General features: G+C 53.9%; 1 protein-coding gene across 1 annotated transcript in view; it reads left to right on the top strand.

Annotated features, from left to right (window-relative positions):
* Positions 1-20276, top strand: part of FYCO1 (FYVE and coiled-coil domain autophagy adaptor 1) — a 76531-nt gene that overhangs the window by 16813 nt on the left and 39442 nt on the right. The window contains exons 4-11 of the mRNA XM_062200705.1: positions 593-718; positions 4593-4699; positions 6460-6603; positions 11386-11476; positions 12350-14758; positions 15717-15809; positions 16317-16435; positions 17804-17971. Of these exons, the coding sequence (XP_062056689.1) occupies positions 593-718; positions 4593-4699; positions 6460-6603; positions 11386-11476; positions 12350-14758; positions 15717-15809; positions 16317-16435; positions 17804-17971 (3257 nt within the window). The remainder of the gene's footprint in view (positions 1-592; positions 719-4592; positions 4700-6459; positions 6604-11385; positions 11477-12349; positions 14759-15716; positions 15810-16316; positions 16436-17803; positions 17972-20276) is intronic.

The raw sequence follows: 20276 nt of genomic DNA, 5'->3' as shown, positions 1-20276 counted from the left end.
AGAGCTAGACTGAAAGAGGGGCAACTGGGACAGAATCCGGCGCCCCGACCGGGACTAGAGCCTGGTGTGCCGGCGCCGCAGGCAGAGGATTAGCCTGTTGAGCCGTGGCGCCAGCCAATAAATTGATTTTTTAAAAGGAGTTACTTAACAGGGATGAAGTGTCACGGCCTCATTCCCTGAGTTGGGGCGTAGGTAACGTTCTTCGTGTTGCCCCTAAGACTCTTCTTCCCTTGTGTTCTTTCATCATGCGTTGGTAGCAACTTCAGTGGTCTTCCGCTTCTACCCAGCTCCGTGCAGAGTCCCTTCAAGGGGAAAGCTTTTTGGGCAGCTGTTGTTCCCGAACCTCACTACTTTTACCCTTGAGCCAGTTACTTAACCTCTGCTAGCCTGCTTCCTCATTCATAAATTGGGAATTAAAACAGTCTCATTTGGAGATGAACATACCTTGATTTGACCATAAATATAAACGCCAGTAGTTTTAGCCTCACTCAGTGCTAGCGCCTAAGAAGCTGTTGATAACGCTTATCATTTAAGGGGTGGAATTAAAGGCAGTGGGCTTGCAGCTCCCCTCTCTGTCCCTTTCTGCTCCCAGTTTGATCAGAAAGAGAAGGCCACCCTCCTGGGCAGCAAGAAGGACTACTGGGACTACTTCTGCGCCTGCCTGGCCAAGGTGAAAGGAGCCAATGACGGGATCCGATTCGTCAAGTCCATCTCGGAGGTGAGTGGCAGGGAGGGAGCCGCCAGGGCCCTCGTGTTCTCCTCCGCCTGCCTGCAGTGGCTGCAGCAGAGACCCTGGTGCAGGTAGCAGTGAGGAAGTGGGTGCTTTAGATGGTAGAGAAAGATCCAGGCCGTGCGTGCTTGGCACCTGCTGTTGCTGCGGCTCTAACTCAGTGGCGCCGCCTGGGTGTTTAGCAGGCTGAGGAACTCCTGGTCTGGAGCAGACGTTACAGCCGGGCCCTCGCGCCACCTCCCAGGGGGGCCACTCACGCTGGAGTCTGTGCTCGCGGCGCCCCTTGCGGCTGTATAGGACAGGACACCTCTTTTTTAATAACCCATTTTCTTAGATGAAATTCTTAAGTGTTTGCTAGTCTACAGTCCCGATGATTTGCCCAGGAAACTTGGAAATGAAAGGCAGCGTGGGTTCTCTAGGGACATTTCTTCAAATGTCAGTGTGCTTAAAAAAAAAAAAAAAGATGCTGTGGCCTCACTGGTGTACAAAACAGCAGTTACACGGGCACGTGCACGTGCAAACACACACTGTCTCTTCTTCCCGCGGCCCCAGTAAGTCTCTGTCTCCTCCACATAGTCCCTCCAGGAGCGAAGGACTTGGCACACTCAGGGGCACCTCAGCCTGCTGACGCAGGGCGGGGCCTCCAAAGGGCTTGTGGGCTTCGTCTGTCTTTGCAGTGTCTCTTCAGTAGTGTGAGGTCACTTTGAAATGGACATGCTTGCTCCTTGGCTGGCCTCACACAAAGGCTGTGGCATCAGATGTTCTGGGAAGAGCCCCTCCCCAGCCATGCCAACGGGAGCCCGTGTGTCTCTCCTTATGGACTATGACAGTTTGAAATTTACTGACATCAAGCACGGGGCCTTTTCCATGAGCTACACCCTCCAGGTTCTGAGAAAACTGGGAGAGACCACGCTTCTGCAGTTTCTTCCATATTGGAGACTCACGTCTTGTGAGCGGGCCCCGTGTGGTCTGGCCTGGTGGGATGCTCAGGTGTGGAGCGGTGTTCGATGAATCCGTGCCCTGGATAGGCTGTCACTGCCACCCCTCCCCGTAGGTCTGGACGGCGTGACCCTCGACCCTCTATGTCTTTCACTCCTCAGCCTTGGCATCTGACAACTCAAACCTTGGACTTTGTGACTCGGGGCAGCTGGAAGTCTGGAGATGAGTTCCCTGGGGTTGTGAATGCTTGCTGAAACACATCTGCTTATTGGCTGGCTCCCCCTCTTTCTACTGCAGTCAGGCCTTTGGACAGTTCAAGGCCATGGAGGCGGGAAGCACCCTTGCTTGAGCAGACACTGGTTCTGTGGGGTCCATGCTTCTGGCTCTGTTGCAGACTCAGCCCCCTGGGGTGCCATTGTTTAGAGAGGTTTGGGACATCGCTGGGCTGCTGGATCCAGGTTAGTGTCAGTAATCTAGCGTCTCCAACGTCCTCATGTTGGAGGGGAAAGTCAATGGATAGGAAGCATTTTTGGACTCTGCAGGCTCCATTAGGGTGGGAGGCAGCCATTCGGGCTGAAGTAGGCAAAGGGTCTAATCAGACATTTCCAGAGGTTCAGCATGGACTCTGCTTCAGCATGACAAATAGGGGTTAGCTGGGACGAGGTGTGTGGCTCAGAGGCCTGGCTTCCTGTCCTTTGCTGTCATAGTATTACTTCTCAGTCTCATGTACTTGAGTTCTAAGTAGGTACTAAAAGCATTAAGGAATTAGGTAATGAAAGCAGACCCAAATCCAAGGGCTGTGCAGTGTTTTCATTTGCAGCATAAAGGAAATGTTCCCTTGACAGACGTTTAAAAATATCTTTTAAAGTAAATAGCTCCCTTTATTTATAATCTGTTCCATTAATAGATATGATTAAAAATAAAGCCTCTAATGTTTACCATTAAAAAATGTTAATGTTCTCAAGACTGTTACAATGGCCAGTTTGCTAAGAATAGGGGGCTCCTGCTTAGGGAACTTACAGACGTGGCCAGAGATGTGAAGGTCTCATTGAATGTGGCAGAGCCCGTTTGTGTGTGTGTGTGTGTGTGTGTATGATGGGCACACCTCCCTTCACCATGCCTTGCTGATGAATTCCCTGGTTATCACCACTGAGCACCTTCTCACCTCACTCTCAGTGGAAAAATATCTGGACATAGGGCTGTCACCAAACTTCTCCCCGTGGGTTTTGGCCAAGATCAAAACCCACAAAAGTCACAGGAAGAAATGTCTTATATATTCTGTGGCCCACGAGGTTTTACACCTTTTTGTTTTTCAAAACCACTTCATATTATGGTAGCATTTCCTTGAGTCAGCAGTAAGAAGGCCTGTTGCCCTGGGCCACAGGTGCTGTATGCTGGGGGGTTTATGTCCTCACTGAGGTGCCGATGCTTGAGCCTGTGCCATAGGTTTCCTGTGTTAATCTAGTGCCATAATTGGAATCGTTAAAAATTTTTATTTATTCAAAGGGCAGAATTAGAGAGGGAAAGACAGAGATCTTCCATTTGCTGGTTCACTCCCCAAATAGCCACAACAGCTGGGGCTGGACCAGGCAAAAGCCAGGAGCCAGAAGCTTCTTCCTGGTCTCCCACATGGGTACAGTAGCCCAAGGGCTTGGGCCACCTTCCACTGCTTTCCTAGACCATTAGCAGGAAGCTGGATCGGAAGTGGAGCAGCCAGGAATTGAACTGGTGCCCATATCAGATGCCGGCATCACAGGCCGCAGCTTAATCAGTTACGCCACAATGCCAGCCCTCATAATTGGAATCTTAACAGTATGGGGATTTAAGCCTATCTATGGGTCAAAAGGCTGTCACCCCTTCCCCTGCTGCATAAGCATGTATTAGCCATTTCTGGCCCTTGAGAGAGTGGGAAGGGAGTTAGTTGTGGCTCACCCCACTCAGAGCCGCCGCCTGATAGAACAGGTGCATGTGGGTCTCTTCTGGGCTGTCCCTTTTGGTTCTTCCACTTTGGCCACCAGATGCCCCCAGCTGGCTGAGCTCTGCTCTGGGAGGTAAACAACAGAGTCTCTGACCAGCTTGCCCCATCTCCATCACAGCAAGCTTCCAGGAGTCTCCCTTCAAACCACTCGCTCCTGTGAGTGTTGAATTGAAGCCTTTAGACAGCTCCAGTCACACCTCCTTCCTCTGAATTGGGAGAGATTTGCAAGACAGGAGTGAACCTGTGCCCTCCACCCCAGACTTCTCAAGCAGACCCATTTCCATCTTAGCACTACTCCAGCATGACTGGGCCGCCGGAGGACGCTCCTGCTCTCACTCCCCAGATGCCTTGTGACTAATGCAGTCAGTTGGCGTAGCTGAAGAGAAACCAGCCCAATCAGGAAGGCCAGGAGTTTCCTGGTGGTTTTGTGGGGACACAGAGGAGGCCCTTACACATCCAGCAAAACTTACACTTGTAGCAAAACCACCCCGGCCTCTTCCTCTATCCTGCAACACCATAAAGACAAGCCCAGCACTGGCCAAGCACCAGCTGCTGCTCAGCTCTGGTGTGAGAAGCCCTTCCCTTCCCTCCACCGAGGAGTCGCAGACCTGATGCCGCAGGAGCAGAACAGGGAGAACGGCACCCAGCAGCCCCCGGGATGTCTGCGAGCCTCTCTGTAGTGTACCTGCCTTACCCCCTCTGCGGGGCCTGCAGCTTACCCTTGGGTGGGGCAGTCCCCCACCCCTCACTCTGGCCACACTCTGGAGTGGCGTTAGTCAGGTGCCTTGCGTCCCTGGGGTGACACGAGTGAAGCCGATGTCACCCCAGGTAGAGCAGGGTGACACGTTCTGCCTTGCAGCTGTTCTCTGCAGGCCGCCACCAGGCAGGGTCTGCTTGTGCACTTGGCTGACAGCGCTTCATCTCTGTGTCATTTGCTCTTTCCAGCTCCGAACCTCTCTGGGGAAGGGAAGAGCATTTATTCGCTATTCCTTGGTGCACCAGAGGTTGGCGGACACCTTACAACAGTGCTTCATGAACACCAAAGTGACCAGGTAAATACAGGACTGTGCCAGGGTGGAGCCCTGGGCCACCAGGCAGCCACCTGACATCCCTCCTCAACAGCGATAGTCACAGTAGCAGTGCCTGTACCTCTTGCCACAGCCCCTGACGTGGGGCAGGCAGCACGGAGGCTCACAGGGCCCACCTGCCTTTCTGCAGGCCCCGCTCATGGTGAAAGGGAAGCTGGTGCTCGGAGCCAGCTCTCCAGCTCCTGATGACGGGCAGTTGTCCCTGGTGGATGGCGTGTCCTTGGTGCAGTGCTCAGGGCACATGGGTTGCAGCCCTGGCCTCTCAGCAGAATCGCCTGTAGGGTCTTTTTTTTTTTTTTTTTAATATTTATTTATTTGAAAGTCAGAGTTACTCAGAGAGAGAAGGAGAGGCAGAGAGAGAGAGAGAGAGAGGTCTTCCATCCGCTGGTTCACTCCCCAAGCTTCTTCCAGATCTCCCATGCAGATGCAGGGGCCCAAGGACTTGGGCCATCTTCTACTGCTTTCCCAGGTCATAGCAGAGCACTGGATCGGAAGTGGAGCAGCTGGGACTTGAACCGGCGCCCATGAGGGATGCCGGCACTGCAGGCAGTGGCTTTACCTGCCACGCCACAGCACCAGGCCCACCTATAGGGTCTTTAACAGCACTGAACCTGGGTCTGAGCCTGACACAGCCGAGCCATCCTCTGCCGGGTGTCTGGGCTCCTGTAATGTGATGGGCTGCCAGGATGAAGCAGGTGCCGCTGCACAGTCAGGGTTGTCCACCCAGTCCACCTTTGCGCTGTTGGTGCTGAGGTGTTGGCAGGGTTTGAGAGTGTAAAGGGAGAATGGGTATCAGATAAGGAGCTGCACACCAGGTACCCGGCCGTTGGACCCTTTGGGTTGGGTAGTTCCTTTAACCTGGTTTGCCTCCCTGCCTTGCTAGGGAATGCTGTCAGGTTGGTGGGCAACCTTTTGGCTACCAAGGGCCATTTGGATATTTGTAACATCATTTGTGACCAACTTAAAAATTAGCCTGCTGTAGGTTTACTGATTCCGGGTCCCACCAGTGTTGCCTTGGCAGGGCCAGACCATCTGATTTCACAGTCCCCATCCCACAAGTCTAATCTAAGAAGACACCTCTGAATTAAAAAAAAGCAGACTGTGTTGTTTGGGCCCGTGACAGGCCTTGGGAACTGGTGTGAGCTGCTGTTTGTGTAGCTCGTGTGAAGATGCTTCTGCTGTAGGCACAGCTGACTTCACCCCAGCTCACGGCCGTCAGCCCAGTGGCTGTTTCAGTTCATCACTGCTACCTCTAAGTTCTTGTTGCTGCACGCGGAATAGAACGACTGCTCCCTCACAGTGCAGGAAGTGTTGCTGCACAGGTAGCGTGGTCCTTGGTTTTTAAATTAGCATCTGGATGGAAATTAGCAGCGAGGCCAGTGTCCCATACTGAGTTCAGGAAAAGGAACACAAGATGAGTTTATGTTTCAAAAAGGAAGATTGCTTTCCCCTGCTCTTGCCCATTCTTGGCAAGTGAAGGATATTTACGATTTCTTACAATCTTCGTGGGAAATAAATATGACATAAATGAATAAGCACCCAGATCATTGCATTAATGTCTTTGGAAAAGAGCAAGCTTATTTGAGAGTTAAGTGCTCCTACAGTGAAAATGAAATCAGTTTGCCTGTGTGTGGGTGTGTTTGTCTTTAATTAACTTAGCAACTGAATGATTAGATTCATTCTTTATTACTTTTGTGGTTGACACATTTTATGTTTTTCTGCAGTGACTGGTACTATGCAAGAAGCCCCTTTCTGAAGCCAAAGCTGAGCTCGGACATTGTGGGCCAACTCTATGAGCTGACCGAGGTTCAGTTTGACCTAGCATCGAGAGGCTATGACTTGGATGCTGCGTGGCCGACATTTGCCAGGTACTTTAGAGAATCACTTCAATATGAAGGTCAGAGAGAGAAAGGTTTGACATTTTTGCTTGCTCAGTTACATAAAGCTGTGCAGCTCATGCCTGTGAATTTTGCAGATTTTGAATCTTGACTAAGATAACATCTGAGGGCTCCAATCTAAACCAAACAATTGGTTGAAGGTATGCATCAGTGGGAGAATATGTTGCAAGACCCAAGGTTTAAAAACGTTGTAAGAGACTTGTTGGTCCTTGTGGGTGTAGGGGAGGGGCTGTTTGTGGTTCCTCCAAAGTTATCCTGGTGGCCTTCTAGGCAGTGTAGCAGGGAATGAACACTACAGCTTACCCCATGAGGACTGCTGGGAAGGTTGCTGTATTTTTGTTTGTTTTTTCCTGTTTTGAGACTGTCCAGCCAACCAAGGTTGCCTTACCACCAGCGTGGCCTCCCGTACCATCACAGCACTCCCAACTCCAGGAGGGCGGGGCTCAGTGAGCAGGCTCAGAGACCAGAGGGTCTTGCCCATGCTCACACAGCTGTTGGGCTGCAGACCTGGGCTAAACTCAAGGCCAGTGTTCTTTTGGGAAAAAAAGTGTTTTGCTTATTTGTTTTCATATATTTGAAAAGCAGAGAGAGGAAGAGCCAGAGCCAGATAGAGGTCTTCCATCTGCTGGTTCATGTACCAAATTCCTATACCAGCTGAGGCTGGGCCAGGCCAAAGCAGAGAGCCCAGAACTCAGTCTCGGTCTCCCACATGGTTGGCAGGGGCCTGAGCACTTGAGCCATCACTGCTGCCTCCCAAGGTACACGTTAGTAGGAAGCTGTGTCCGAAGTAGAGCTGGGACTCAAACCTAGGCACTCCAACATGGGATGCAGTACCCCAAATGGTATCTTAGCTGCTGCACCAGACACCCAAGTCTGGCATTCTTTGTGTTGTTTTGTTTTCTGCTAATAAGGACTTTTAATTTCAATTTTTTTAAATTCAGAAGTACTTTGAATGATAGAAAAAAAAAGTCCAGAATACATATGATTGGCATATGCCAACCACAGCATATGTAGGGTTCAATAGCTATCATTTTGTCATGTTCAGATGTCCCTTTTCAAAACTTTTAAATTTTGAAATCATTTAAGAATAAGCAAAAAGTTGCGAATAGAAGTACAGTGCACACGTCCTGCCTTCACCTTGATTCCCCAGTCACCAGTATTCTGCCACGGGTGTCTTGTTGTTCTGTCTCCTGATGCTTTCTTGCCTAAGCCGTTTGAGTTTGTGCAGACTTGATTCGCCTTTATTGTGTGTTTCCTGAAACCAGAAACATCCTCCTAGATAACCCAGTACGGTTATTAGCATCAGATTAACACTGACGCAGTACTGCTATCTGATCAGCAGCCCTCGTTCAGGTTTCACAAGTTATCTGAATAATGTCTTTTATAATCTAAAATCTAATCCAGAATTAGACACTGTGATTAAATTTTGACATATCTCAAGTCCCCTTGAATTTAGAACAGTATTTTAGTCTTTCTCTTTCATGATGTTAACTTTTTAAAAAAAAGATTGTTTATTTATTTGAAAGATAGACTTACCGAGAGAAGGGGGGCGGGGAGAGAGAGAGAGAGAGAGAGAGAGAGAGAGAATCTTCCATCTACTGGTTCACTGCCCAAATGGCTGCAGCCACCAGAGCTGGGCCAGAGCAAGGGCCCAAGCACTTGGGCCATCGTTTGTTGCATTTCCAGGCACATTAGTAGAGAGGTAGATCAGAAGTGGACCAGCCAGGATATGAACCAGCACCCTTATGGGATGCCAGTGTCACAGGCCCTGATACTGGCATTTTAAAAAAAGATTATCTGAAGGCTGGCGCTGCGGCTCACTGGGCTAATCCTCCACCTGCAGCGCTGGCACCCTGGGTTCTAGTCCCAGTTGGGGCACCGGATTCTGTCCCGGCTGCTCCTCTTCCAGTCCAGCTCTCTACTGTGGCCCGGGAGTGCAGTGGAGGATGGCCCAGGTCCTTGGGCCCTGCACCCGCGTGGGAAACCAGGAGGAAGCACCTGGCTCCTGGCTTCAGATTGGCGCAGCGCGCTGGCCGCAACACACCGGCCGTAGCGGCCACTTGGGGGGTGAACCAACGGAAAAAGGAAGACCTTTCTCTCTCCTGTCTAACTCTGCCTATTAAAAAAAAAGAAAAAAAAAAAGATTATTTGATGGGGCTGGTGCTGTAGCACAGCGGGTTAACGCCCTGGCTTGAAGCACCAGCATCCCATATGGGTGCCGGTTCAAGACCCAGCTACTCCACTTCCGATCCAGCTCTCTGCTATGGCCTGGGAAAGCAGTAGATGACCCAAGTCCTTGGGCCCCTGCACCCACGTAGGAGACCCAGAAGAAGCTTCTGGCTCCTGGCTTCAGACTGGCACAGCTCCAGCTGTTGTGGCCAATTGGGGAGTGAACCATCGGATGGAAGACCTCTCTCTCTCTCTCTCTCTCTCTCTCTCTCTGCCTCTTCTCTCTGTGTAACTCTGACTTTCAAATAAATAAATAAATCTTAAAAAAAAGAGAGAGATTATTTGAAAGGCAAAGATGGAGAGAGATGCCTTCCAATATCTTCCATCCACTGGTTCTCTCCCCAAATGCCCAATAACCATCCAGAGATTCCATCCAAGTCTCCCACATGAGTGGCAGGAACCCTACTTGCAGCATCATTTGCTGCCTCCCAAGCTGGATCAGAAGCACAGAGGAGCCGGGACTCCAACCTGGCTGTCTGATATGGAGTGTGGGCGTTCCAAGCAGTGGCTTAACCCCCTCCACCATAACACCCACCCTGGCACTGATGTCTTGAAGAATATAGACCAGGTGTTTTATAACTCGTTGGTTCCTCACCGTCACTTTCACCTTGAGCATTTTTGGCAGCAATACCTCAGGTGCTGTGTCCTCAGCTGCACTGGATCTGGAGCATGCTGGTTTGTTCAATTGCCGGTGGGTTTCCCATGATCACTTGGTTTAAGGGTTCGCCAAGGATCGCCTAAAGTTACCGTTTCTCACTTTGTAATTAATATGTATTTTATGGGACGATACTTTGAGCTATGTCACTGTTCTCTTTCTCATAAACCTCATGCCTGTTAGTTGAGTGCCCATTAATAACTCCTGCCTGAGTCGGTCACCAGCATGGGTATCAGCGTGGTTCCCTAATGTCATTAGTGCTTCTGCGTTAGCAGTTGGCCTTCTCCCGTAAAGATCTGTGCTGCTGCTCCTTTCGTGTATTCGCCCGTAGCAGTACTCACTCACGGATTCTGACTGTATTCAGTGGGCTGTACTCTTTCACTGTCATTTATTTTGAACTTTAGTTACCTCATTTTGGCCAGTAACAGCCCCTGTAAGCTAGTTCTTATGGAAGTTTTTCTATGTCTGAAAGTGTTACAGTATTTATTTTATTTATTGATTTTATTTTTAAAGAGAGAGGGATAGACATACACCTTTAATCCACTGGTTTACTCCCCAAATGCTTGCAACAACCAGGGCTGGGCCAGGCCACAGCCAGGAACCCGGAACTCAGTCTTAGGGTCTCCCACATCAGTGGCAGGAACCTCAGCTATCTGAGCCACCAGCACTGCCTCGCAGGGTCTGCATTAGCAGGAGGCAGGAGGCAGACCCAGACACTCTGATGTGCGATGTGGGCATCTTAACTTCTAGGCCAGATGCTTGCCCCTGATATTTTTTTAAGGAGAAACAAGATAGTACAGGTCCAGCTAAAGCCCACCCACTGCCATCCTGCACCCTGCGCTGCTTAGAGAAGCAATCACAGCCCTAGAGTTGATGCACACCATCCCCAGATGTCTTTGTTTTTACTGCGCACATTCTATCCATATGTGATAGTTTTATCTTGCATTTATTTTTCAAATGTACGTGCTTTGACTCGTGTGCTCGCTATCCTTTTGCAATTTGCTTTTTTCACTCTGCAGTGTGTGTTGAGATTTCTGTCTGAGTTTGCACATGGAGGTCTGTCTGTGTGTACAGTTGGGGTGTGTCGACCACTGCCCTCAGACTGTATGGAACACAGCCTCACCTGTTTGTTTATGTGGTGTCCACAGCTGCTGTCATGCCATGTGGCAGACACCACATAGCCCACAAGCCCCAAACGTTTACTCCCTGGTTCTTTAAAAACAAAGAATGCCGGCCCCTGGTGGAGAGTATTCTGTTGTGTCCATAAACCACACTTTGTTTCCCTAGGGATAGTTAGGCTCCTTCCATTATTTTCATGCTTACAGTGTTGCCAGAGGCACCCACCTGGTGTCTCTTTACGCATGTACACAGCTGTCTTTAGGGTAGGTGCTGAGAAGGCAGGTGTTGGGTTGTGGAGATGGTGAGTTTGAGCACACTGTAATGGCCGTCCCAGGCCATCCTGTGAACTAGAGGCAGGTCTGTAGCCGTGTCACACGTGTGTGACACAGAGAGGTGGCTGTAGCCCTGAAGTGCAGTCTGATTGGATTTATTCTTCATTGCCAGACAACCTCTGGCAGGCACCAAAAACTCAAGGGAGATTGAGTCCAAAAGTTGGGAGATATACGTGTACTTGATGGGTTTTTTTGGCTGTGCAGGGAAGACCTTGATGTCTTAACTGGAGCAGGGGTGTCCATCTGTCACAGAGCAGCATGGATGTGGGCCTGGAAGGAGACTGTTGGGTGTTTGACCTCTTTACTGTGCTCCCTACCTGGACCTTGTTGTGGAGAGACCACTAGGGCCTCTGTGTGTGTGTGTGTGTGCGCGCGTTTCCTACTCTGAGTACAGTGTGTCTGTTCTGTGGCCCACAGGAGGACGCTGGCCGCTGGCTCTTCTGCATTCATGTGGAGACCCCCCAGCCGAAGCTCCAGCATGAGCAGCTTAGTGAGCAACTACCTGCAGGTAACCCCAGGGAGGCAGCCACTCCCTTGCTGGGACTCCCTTGTCCACCAGGAGATGGCCTTGCCCCCCTGCCACTCAAGACACCTGCTGTTCGGGCCAGGGAAGTCTGGTTCAGCCATGGGTTTTGGGGGTCTTAAGTTTTTACCACCAGATAGAATATAGGCCTTTTTGAAATTCAGCTCTTTTCAAAGATTTTCTTTCTTTGAAAGAAGTAGCTTAGCACTTTGGTTAAAAGTAACAGAGCCAAATCCTGACTCTGTCACCTACCCTGTGTGACAAGTTACCTAACCTGTGGGAGCCTCAGCCCTTGCTGCATGGTGGGGTTAATAAAACGCCTGCTAGCTCCTCGCTGCGGGCCCCCGTGCACAGTGCTTAGGGGCTTGTCCTAGGCGATGGGGCTCAGCAGAGAGAGAGAGAGGCAGCTTGTTTATTTGTTTAGAAATGTGAGTGTATGCTTTTGTGACAGTTGATCAGCAATGGGAGAAGTCAGGAGCAGTAAAAGTAAGAAAGGGAGTAATCCTTTGCCCTGCTGTGTGGTTCAGTCGTGCTAGGCCCGTGGGTCTGTACCGTGGGTGAACACTAGTTTAAGCAGAACTGAATCTGTCTTTAAGGGCCCACATCCAGTCGGTGGGCAGGGCTGATGGAGGCCTGATGGGAAGTGCGCCCGCATCTCAGTGGGGCTCACACTGGGGCCTCAGCTCGGGCATGTGACGCTCTGAGCAGAAGTGTTCCAGTCCATTGAATAGCTCTTTAGACTCACCTTAGCTCACGTAATTATTGTGTTCACACTCCTGTTCCTCCTCAACTCCAAAGCTTTTCCAAGTAGCCACACAGCTTTGTGCCAAACCCATTGTCGTTTGTGCCCCTCCCCAGACTCAGGAGATGGCCTCCAGCTTTGATCTGAACAGCACCATAAACAGCGAGGCCCAGGAGGGCTTTGATGAGATGCGGCTGGAGCTGGACCAGCTGGAGGTGCGGGAGAAGCGGCTGCAGGAGCGCGTGCAGCAGCTGGACAGGGAGAACCAGGAGCTGCGGGCAGCCGTCAGCGTGCAGGGGGAGCAGCTGCACATGGAGCAGGAGAAGGGGCGCTCTGCAGCGGAGGACAACGCCCACCTCGCGGGCCTGGTGGCCGAGCTCCGGAAGCAGTGGGAGGCCACCCAGGCCACCCAGAGCACAGTGAAGGAGCTGCAGACATGCCTGCAGGCGCTGGAGCTGAGCACGGCCTCGAAGGAGGAGGACTACCGCTCGGCCCTGCAGCGGCTGGAGGCCACGCTGCAGCCCTTGGCGCAGGAGCTCGAGGCTGCACGGAACTCCCTGAGCCGGAGGAGCCAGCTGCTAGCCAACATCCCAGCCTGGCTGGCCTCGGCCGAGCAGAGAGCGAGTACCGCAGAGGACACAAAGCAACAGCAAGAGCCCATTCCCAGCAGCTCAGCCCTGGCAGTCCAAGAGCTGGAGGAGAAGCTCCGCGCCCTAGAAGGTGAGAGTGCCAAGGTCCAGGAACTCAACAGGCAGCAGAGTACCCAGCTAGCACAGCTCGCCCAGGAGCTGCAGCTGAAGGAGGAGGCCCGGGCTGAGCTGGAGCGCTTGCTGAAAGAGGCGGCCCCGCTCCGGGAGGAGCTGTCTGCGAAGGGGCAGGAGGCAGCCCAGCTCCAGCAACGGCTGCAGGAGTCTCAGGCCCACGTGAGCTCCCTGGAGAAGGAGCTCGCAGAGGTGAGGCTGGAGGATCGGCGGTGCCAGGAGGAGAAGGAGCTGCTGGGGCAGGAGGCCAGGTCTCTGGCCTGGCAGCTGCAGCTGCTGGAGACCAGGCTGAGCCAGGTGAGCCAGCACGTGGGTGACCTGGAGGAACAGAGGAAGCAGCTCATCCAGGACAAGGACCACCTCCTCCAGAAGGTGGGGACGCTGGAGCGGCACCCAGGGCAGTCGGGCCCAGAGCCGCCCTCCGCCAGGGAGGAGAGCGAGAGCGAGGCGTCAGCCTCCCTGGCCTCCACCCTGCCCCAGGCCTGTGAGACGCCAGGGGAAGAGCAGCAGAGCCCGCAGGAGGAGCTGCTGGACAGTGCCGAGGTGCAAAGGGGCGGCCGGGAGGAGGAGCTGCAGCAGGCCAACCGCAGGCTGGAGGAGGAGCTGCAGGCCATGCTTGGGCGCAACCAGCTCCTGGAGGGCAAGCTGCAGGCGCTGCAGGCTGATTACCAGGCGCTGCAGCAGCGGGAGGCGGCCATCCGTGGCTCCCTGGCCTCCCTGGAGGCCGAGCAGGCCAGCATCCGGCACATGGGTGACCAGATGGAGGCGAGCCTGCTGGCTGTCAGGAAAGCCAAGGAGGCCATGAAGGCCCAGGTGGCAGAGAAGGAGGTCGCCTTGCAGAGCAAGGAGGCTGAGTGCCAGCAGCTGCAAGAGAAGGTGGAGCAGTGCCGGCAGCAGGCAGAGGCCCAGGCAGGGCAGCTCAGGGCTCTCGAGAGCCAGTGCCACCAGCAGACCCAGCTGATCGAGGCCCTCAAGGCGGAGAAAGGCCAGCAGGGGCTTGGCCCTCCCCAGGACGACGCAGCCCGTGAACTAGCAGCCCAGCTGGCCCTGTGTCAGACGCAGCTGGAAGTCCATCAGGGGGAGGCCCAGCGGCTGCGGGCCGAGGTGGTGGACCTCCAGGCCAAGGTCCGGGCAGCCCTGGATGACCGGGACAAGGTGCAGAGCCAGCTGGGTGTGGCCGAGGCCATCCTGACGGAGCACAAGAGCCTGGTGCAGCAGCTGAAGGAGCAGAACGAAGCCCTCAACAGAGCCCACGTGCAGGAGCTGCTGCAGTGTGCGGAGCAGCAGGGGATGCTGCAGAAGGAGCGGGCCGACACGGCCCAGCAGAGGGAGGAGCTGGCCCAGGCGAAACGCAGCTCCGAGGAAGCCCAGCTGCAGCGCGCCGAGTTGCAGGAGCAGCTGCACCGCGCCAACACGGACACGGCCGAGCTCGGCATCCAGGTGTGTGCGCTGACCGCAGAGAAGGAGCGCATGGAGGGGGCGCTGGCCCGCGTCGCCCAGGAGCTCCGGGACTCCAAAGAGGCGGCCTCAAGGGAGCGAGAGGGCCTGCAGCGCCAAGTGGCGGGGCTGCAGCAGGAGAAGGGGAGCTTGCAGGAGAGGCTGAAGGCGGCCGAGGGGGCGGCCGACTCACTGTCCGGCCTGCAGGCCCAGCTGGCCCAGGCTGAGCAGCGGGCCCAGAGCTTCCAGGAGGCTGCACAGCAGGAGCGCGACACCCTCAAGTTCCAGCTGAGCGCCGAGATCATGGACTACCAGAACAGACTGAAGGTAAGCCCAGCTCCCACCTTCTGGCCTCCTCTCTCCCTGGGTGGGCCTGGTGGGTCCAGGAGAGGAAGCCCTGCAGCCCTGAGACAGGTGAGGGTCTGGGGGTGTGCAGGGGGATGCTGGCATGGCGCCCAGGAGCACCTTTCTGAGGAAGGCAGTGAGGCCCAACCCTGGGGAGTGACGCCTTAGTCTAGAAGTCTCCACTCTAAGGGCCGTGGTGGAATGTTTAGCCCACGTGGGAGTGTATTAAGTTAGTTACCAGCATTTAAAGAGCAGGATGCTCACAAATTCAGTTTTGAGGTTTCATTTGCAATCTCGGAAGATCTGAAAGCCTGTGTCTGCATCCCCACACAACAGCAGACAGCGAGGGCCTGGGAGTGGGGCCACTGGGAAGGAGGCATGTCCTGGCCTGTGCCTCGGGGCACGTGAGTGTCAGAGCCCCGCCTCAGCCACTAGAGCCTGCTGTGGTGAGCCAGTTGCCCATGGGTGCCCAGGTCCTGACCCCTGGGTTCCTGGTGAATCCCTAGACTTCAGGGCTGCCTGATGGTAGACACAGGTGTTTTTACAAAGCCCCTGCAACACCAAGTTTGCGAGATCAGCGGATAGCACGTGTGGGGCAGATGGGCCTAGGGTTTGGATTCCAGTGCTGAGTCCGTACTCCCTCAGGCCACTCCTGGCCCTCCACCCTCAGGCGATGCTGCGGGGCCTTCCCCACCTCTGCCAAAAAAAACAAACAAGTGAACAAATGAAAAAATAAATAAATAAATAAAAGCTTCTTGTAGCTCATGGGCCACATTTTCCCTACAGAAATGAAGTTCTAAGTTTGGGGAGTGAGCTTAAAAGTGTTTTGTGACCAGTAAAGCTCAAAGCCTGTTGAGGAGTCGCATAGGAGAAAGAGAGGGGCTGACAGGGTCGCAGAACAAGGTTCCCCCTTGGCTGACCCCTTTCTTGTCCTCTGTAGACAGCCAGCGAGGAGTGCAGAATCCTCAAGGAGCAGCTTGAAGAGCGAGGCCAGAAGCTGCAGGCCGCCGAGGAAGCCGTGGGCAAGCTGAAGGTAGGCCTCGCCCTGTGTGGCCCTGAAGGAGGGCCTGCTGGCTGTCCCCAGTCACTCATAAGGATGCTCAGAGAGGCATCCTGATCCCAGGCCAAAGTGGTCTTTGGTTCACCTTTGCTGACGCTCAAGTTTGTATCCTGAGCCCTTCTATTCCCCGGACCCTTAGCTGGAGCAACCCAGTGCAGGAGGAAATGGGTGACCTGTCTCGGTTGTGCCATGTGCCTTCCTTAGTGATGTCACCTGAGTGTGTGGCAAAAGTGAGCCCTGCTCCCCGCCACCTCTCCCTGCAGTGCCGCCCCACCCCAGCCACCACCACCAGTCCTGATTGATGCCCAGACACGTGGCACATACCCCAGATATCAAGCAGAGTGTCTCAGTCTCTTGAACATGAACAAGCCCTCCCTTGGAAAGTGCCCTGGCCCGTGAAGAGGGTGGCACACCATCAGTTGACGGAATCGTGGGTGGGCTGCCACACGCTGAGAGTCTGCTCCCAACGTTCCATTCCAGGCCTCTCAAGCAGACCTGGGAGAGAGGCTGAGCCAAACCAGCGCCCGCCTGGCAGAGTGCCAGGCCGCCATGCTGAAGAAGGACAAGGAGGAGGCCACCCTGCGTGAAAACCTGGAGAGGTGAGCCACTCACGGCCCTGCTCGGCCCTCGTGCTCGCCCGGGGAAGGCCGGCTGGTGCAGGCGTTTGGAAAGCCAGTCGCTCTGTGAGGGCGAGGAGGTCCCTGTGGGAGCAAAGCCCTGTGGACTCGGAAAGAGTGCCAGGTTGGATGGGACCAGAGCACCTTTCTCTCAGCTCGGCTTTCTCAGCTCTGTTCAGGAAATAAAAGTGAGGGTGCAGTGATGCTGATGGGAGTAGCAACAGCAAGCGTCTAGGGGGTGCTCTGTCCTCTGTTTACCCTTTAATCCTCCAGCACTCCCATGGCACGTGACCATGTGCCCTGGTGTCAGAGGAGCACAGGGAGTGTGCCAAGGCCCAGGGTCAGCCCATCTTCACAGCCCCCTGGGGCTGTAGCTGGGGCTGTGCGTGGCAGACTGCTGCCACCCCTTGCACCATGTTTTTTGTCTTTGACCTCCCGGTATGAGTCCCACCATGCCGGCCTGTGCCGTCCGTAAGGGCTCCTTCCTCCAGGCTTTATGGGCCATAAGGATTGTGAGCCAAGCGCGGTGTCTGGTGCTCCAGAGTGGGTTTGGTGTTCCGTCGTCTGAATGTGCGTGTGCCCTCATCTGACCTTCTCAGTGCTCAGAATGAGAAGGGTCCTGGCTCATCAGCTCACGCGGTGACTAAGCAGAGACAACCTCCTGGCCTGGCGGCATTTTAAAACCACTAACCAGCACGTCGTAGGGACATCTAGCATTCGTTTTGACTGCTCAGAGCTGCAAAGCCCGTCTGCCCAGGATTGGATTTTGTGTGATTTATTCCGTGAGTGTGGACCTGTGGGCTCATTTTGGTGGGCAGTGTCTGGTTTACCCTGCCGACACCTGCCTACTGGACGTAAGAAAGCCCTCTGTGTAATGGCACTGTGGCAGGTATCTTGCTGGGCCTGGCTTTATAGAGCATCCTTGGAAACCACTGCCTTAGGGAGCTGAGCTGCACTGCCTGGTGTATAGAGTCCCAAAGACACCCAGAGCCAGCCCTGTGGCTGTATCCTGGACGCTCTGCCGCTGTCCATTCCCATCACCAGACCAAGAGCTTCCCCTGGCAGGCTCTCCCCACAAGCTCAGTCCCTGGCTTGGGACCAGCCGTGCAGTCTGACTCACTCAGAGTCACCTGCCCTCTCAGAATGCCCCTGGCTATTCAGGGTGCATGACGGGAATCTCCAAGGTGAGGGGCATGCATCACCTGTGAGCGGTAGTGCCACGGTCTCCCCAGCCGGGGAGGAGGAGAGCCTGGGAGGGCAGCGGCTGCCTCATTAGTGGCCGGGGTAAGCCAGAGGCATGGGGAAGCTAGAGGTCATGGCTAATCATGAAAACCTGCCCCTGCTCCCCAGGACCCAGAGGGAACTTGAAAAAGCCACCACGAAGTTCCAAGAGTATTACAGCAGACTGTGCCAGGAGGTGACAAACCGGGAGAGAAACGACCAGAAGATGCTTGCTGACCTGGACGACCTGAACAGGACCAAGAAGTACCTCGAGGAGCGGCTGATCGAGCTGCTCCGGTGAGGGTCCGCCCACGTGGTGTCTCAGGGCGCCCCCTAGGCTTGGTGTTTCTTTGCAGCTGTTGTGGAAAGGGTGCTCCAAGGGCGTCCCCCCAACCCTGCACTTGTTCCATCGTTCAGGGCTTGCACTCATCTGCGGGGGCTGCTAGGCCATGGCAACCATAGAAGGACGGGGCCCTGTCTCCTCCCGGGCCAGTCTGGATTTGGATTTCATATTATTACATGGTTGTTTTCACACTCTGTGCTCAGCCACAGTGCGACAATATGTGATGTTTAGCAGCTCCTGTCTCATAGGCTTTTTATTGCTTCTCTATCCCTCTCCCCAGTGTCAGGCACCCCGATCTCCAGTGTCCACAGGGAGCAGACTGCTCCTTTAACTGATATGGGGTTGGAGGGCCTGAAATCCTGGGGCCCACAGTGTGCTCAGCCCCGCCCAGTGCACACTCTGCCTGAGCCAGAGCCACCAGACCATCCTGCTTCTCAGAAGAAGGCGGGAGTCTGGGTTTGGGGGCAAAACATCTTGAGTTTTAAATGGTGGCAAGTCATTCAAAACTTAAATTGTTTTCTTATGGGGATTTTGAAACATAAAAAATAAAAAGAGGACTCTGATGCACCCCAGGTACCCAGCACCCAGCGTCAGCAGTGTTCAGCTCATGCCAATCTTGTTTCACTGATTGACCCACCTGTCCCGCACCTCCCAGGTCATTTTGAAGCAACTCCCAGCTATAGTGTCCCGCCGTCCATAAGTATTTCAGTTTGTGCCTGGCTAGGATAAGAGCTCTCCATTTCATCATTGCCACCCTTTAAAAAACTAACTCTGCAGTGCCTTAGTGCCATCAAATATCTAGTCAGTTTCAAATATTTTTTAATAATTTTTTCAGAATTTGTTCTGCAGTTGGTGGTGTGTTAGTCCTTTAGTCTCCCCCCGTCTCTCTTACTGCTTGCTTTGCCATTTGCTATTGAAAAAGCCACAGCCTGAATTGCGCTGATTGCATCCCCATGGTGTCATTTAGTGTGTTCATCCACTCCTTGTGTCTCCTGTCAGTTGATAGCTGGGATCGGCAGCAGTTCTCAACCTTGGCTGCCCCTTAGAATCCACAGGGGGATGGAAAAAAAGCCCCTGTCCAGGCCCTACCTAGAGTGCCTGCATCCAGGTTTCTGGAAGTGAGATCCAGGCCCCAGTGAGCCGGAGTTGGGAACCCTTGCTCTGCCGGGGGCTTGCTCACACTCGGAGTCCAAGTTTGGACAAGAATGCCTGCAGGACCAGTTTGTAGTTTGGGTCTTTCCTTCACACAGTGCACAGATGTGGTTGGCCTTGTCTCTGTGGTGTCAGCAGCCATGGGAAGGCGGTGCCTACCTCTGCTAATTCTTTAGGGCTGCAAGGTGGCCATTTTAAAATTATACCTAATTTGGAAGTTTAAAAACTCTGCTCACATGTCGTCGGGTTTCAGACGTAGAACCCAGGGCCCTCTGAGCATGACGTCTTTGCGAGAGGTGTGATGGAGAAGCCTGGTCCTTACAGCACCTCCTGCACTCCTAGGAGGTGGGGATCTGGCCTCCCCGTTGCCAGGGATCAGTTGGGAGAACAAGGCCAGTCCAGAAAAATGGGTCTTCCTGCCATCCGACTATTTCACACACCTTTGAGAAGCCGATCAAGGCCATGTGCAGACATTTTTATCCAAGGAAAAGGCCTGCAGTTGATTTGGCGGTGCTGTTAGGGCAGGGTGCTGACCCGGGCTTCGTATGGGAACAAACTAGCCTCTGACACAAACCAGAAGCCCCCAAGAGGAAGTCACTGTCCACATCGCCCTGGGGGCATCCTGGGCTTTAGGGCTCTGACAGCCACCAGTCTGGCTTCCTGGACGGACCCCCTTCTCTCAGATCAGAGAAGTTAGCATCTGACCTGATACCAAGCCAGGAAATCCTTGATTTTCTTAATGATGTTTTCTTATTGGAGCACACCCTAAACTGATGAAGAGACGTTTGTTCAGGAACACTGTAAGGTCCGGGGAGGGAGGGCGTTCATGGTCCTCGGACCTGACGGCCCTCAGGCGGACCATGCACAGGCTGTCAGCACAGTGGCACTTGCTGGCCTCAGGCCTCGGTGGCCCCCTGCACTTGGCTCACGTGCCCGAGTGGCCCCCGTCTGTGCCCGCAGCTCTCTGCCGTTGATAGACCCTTCCTCCTGGGCGCTGTCTCACACATGCTGTCGCTGTGCTGGGACTCCGAGGAGACCTCGTGGGGAGCAGGGGACACCCCCAGAGCAAAAATCAATTTTCCCCGTGTGACTTGGGAAATTGGGCAT

Source organism: Lepus europaeus, chromosome 9 (assembly GCF_033115175.1).
Source record: "Lepus europaeus isolate LE1 chromosome 9, mLepTim1.pri, whole genome shotgun sequence".
In the NCBI taxonomy this organism is placed as follows: domain Eukaryota; kingdom Metazoa; phylum Chordata; class Mammalia; order Lagomorpha; family Leporidae; genus Lepus; species Lepus europaeus.
The sequence above is the reverse complement of the archived record's forward strand: the minus strand, read 5'-3'. Positions and strand labels throughout refer to the sequence as shown.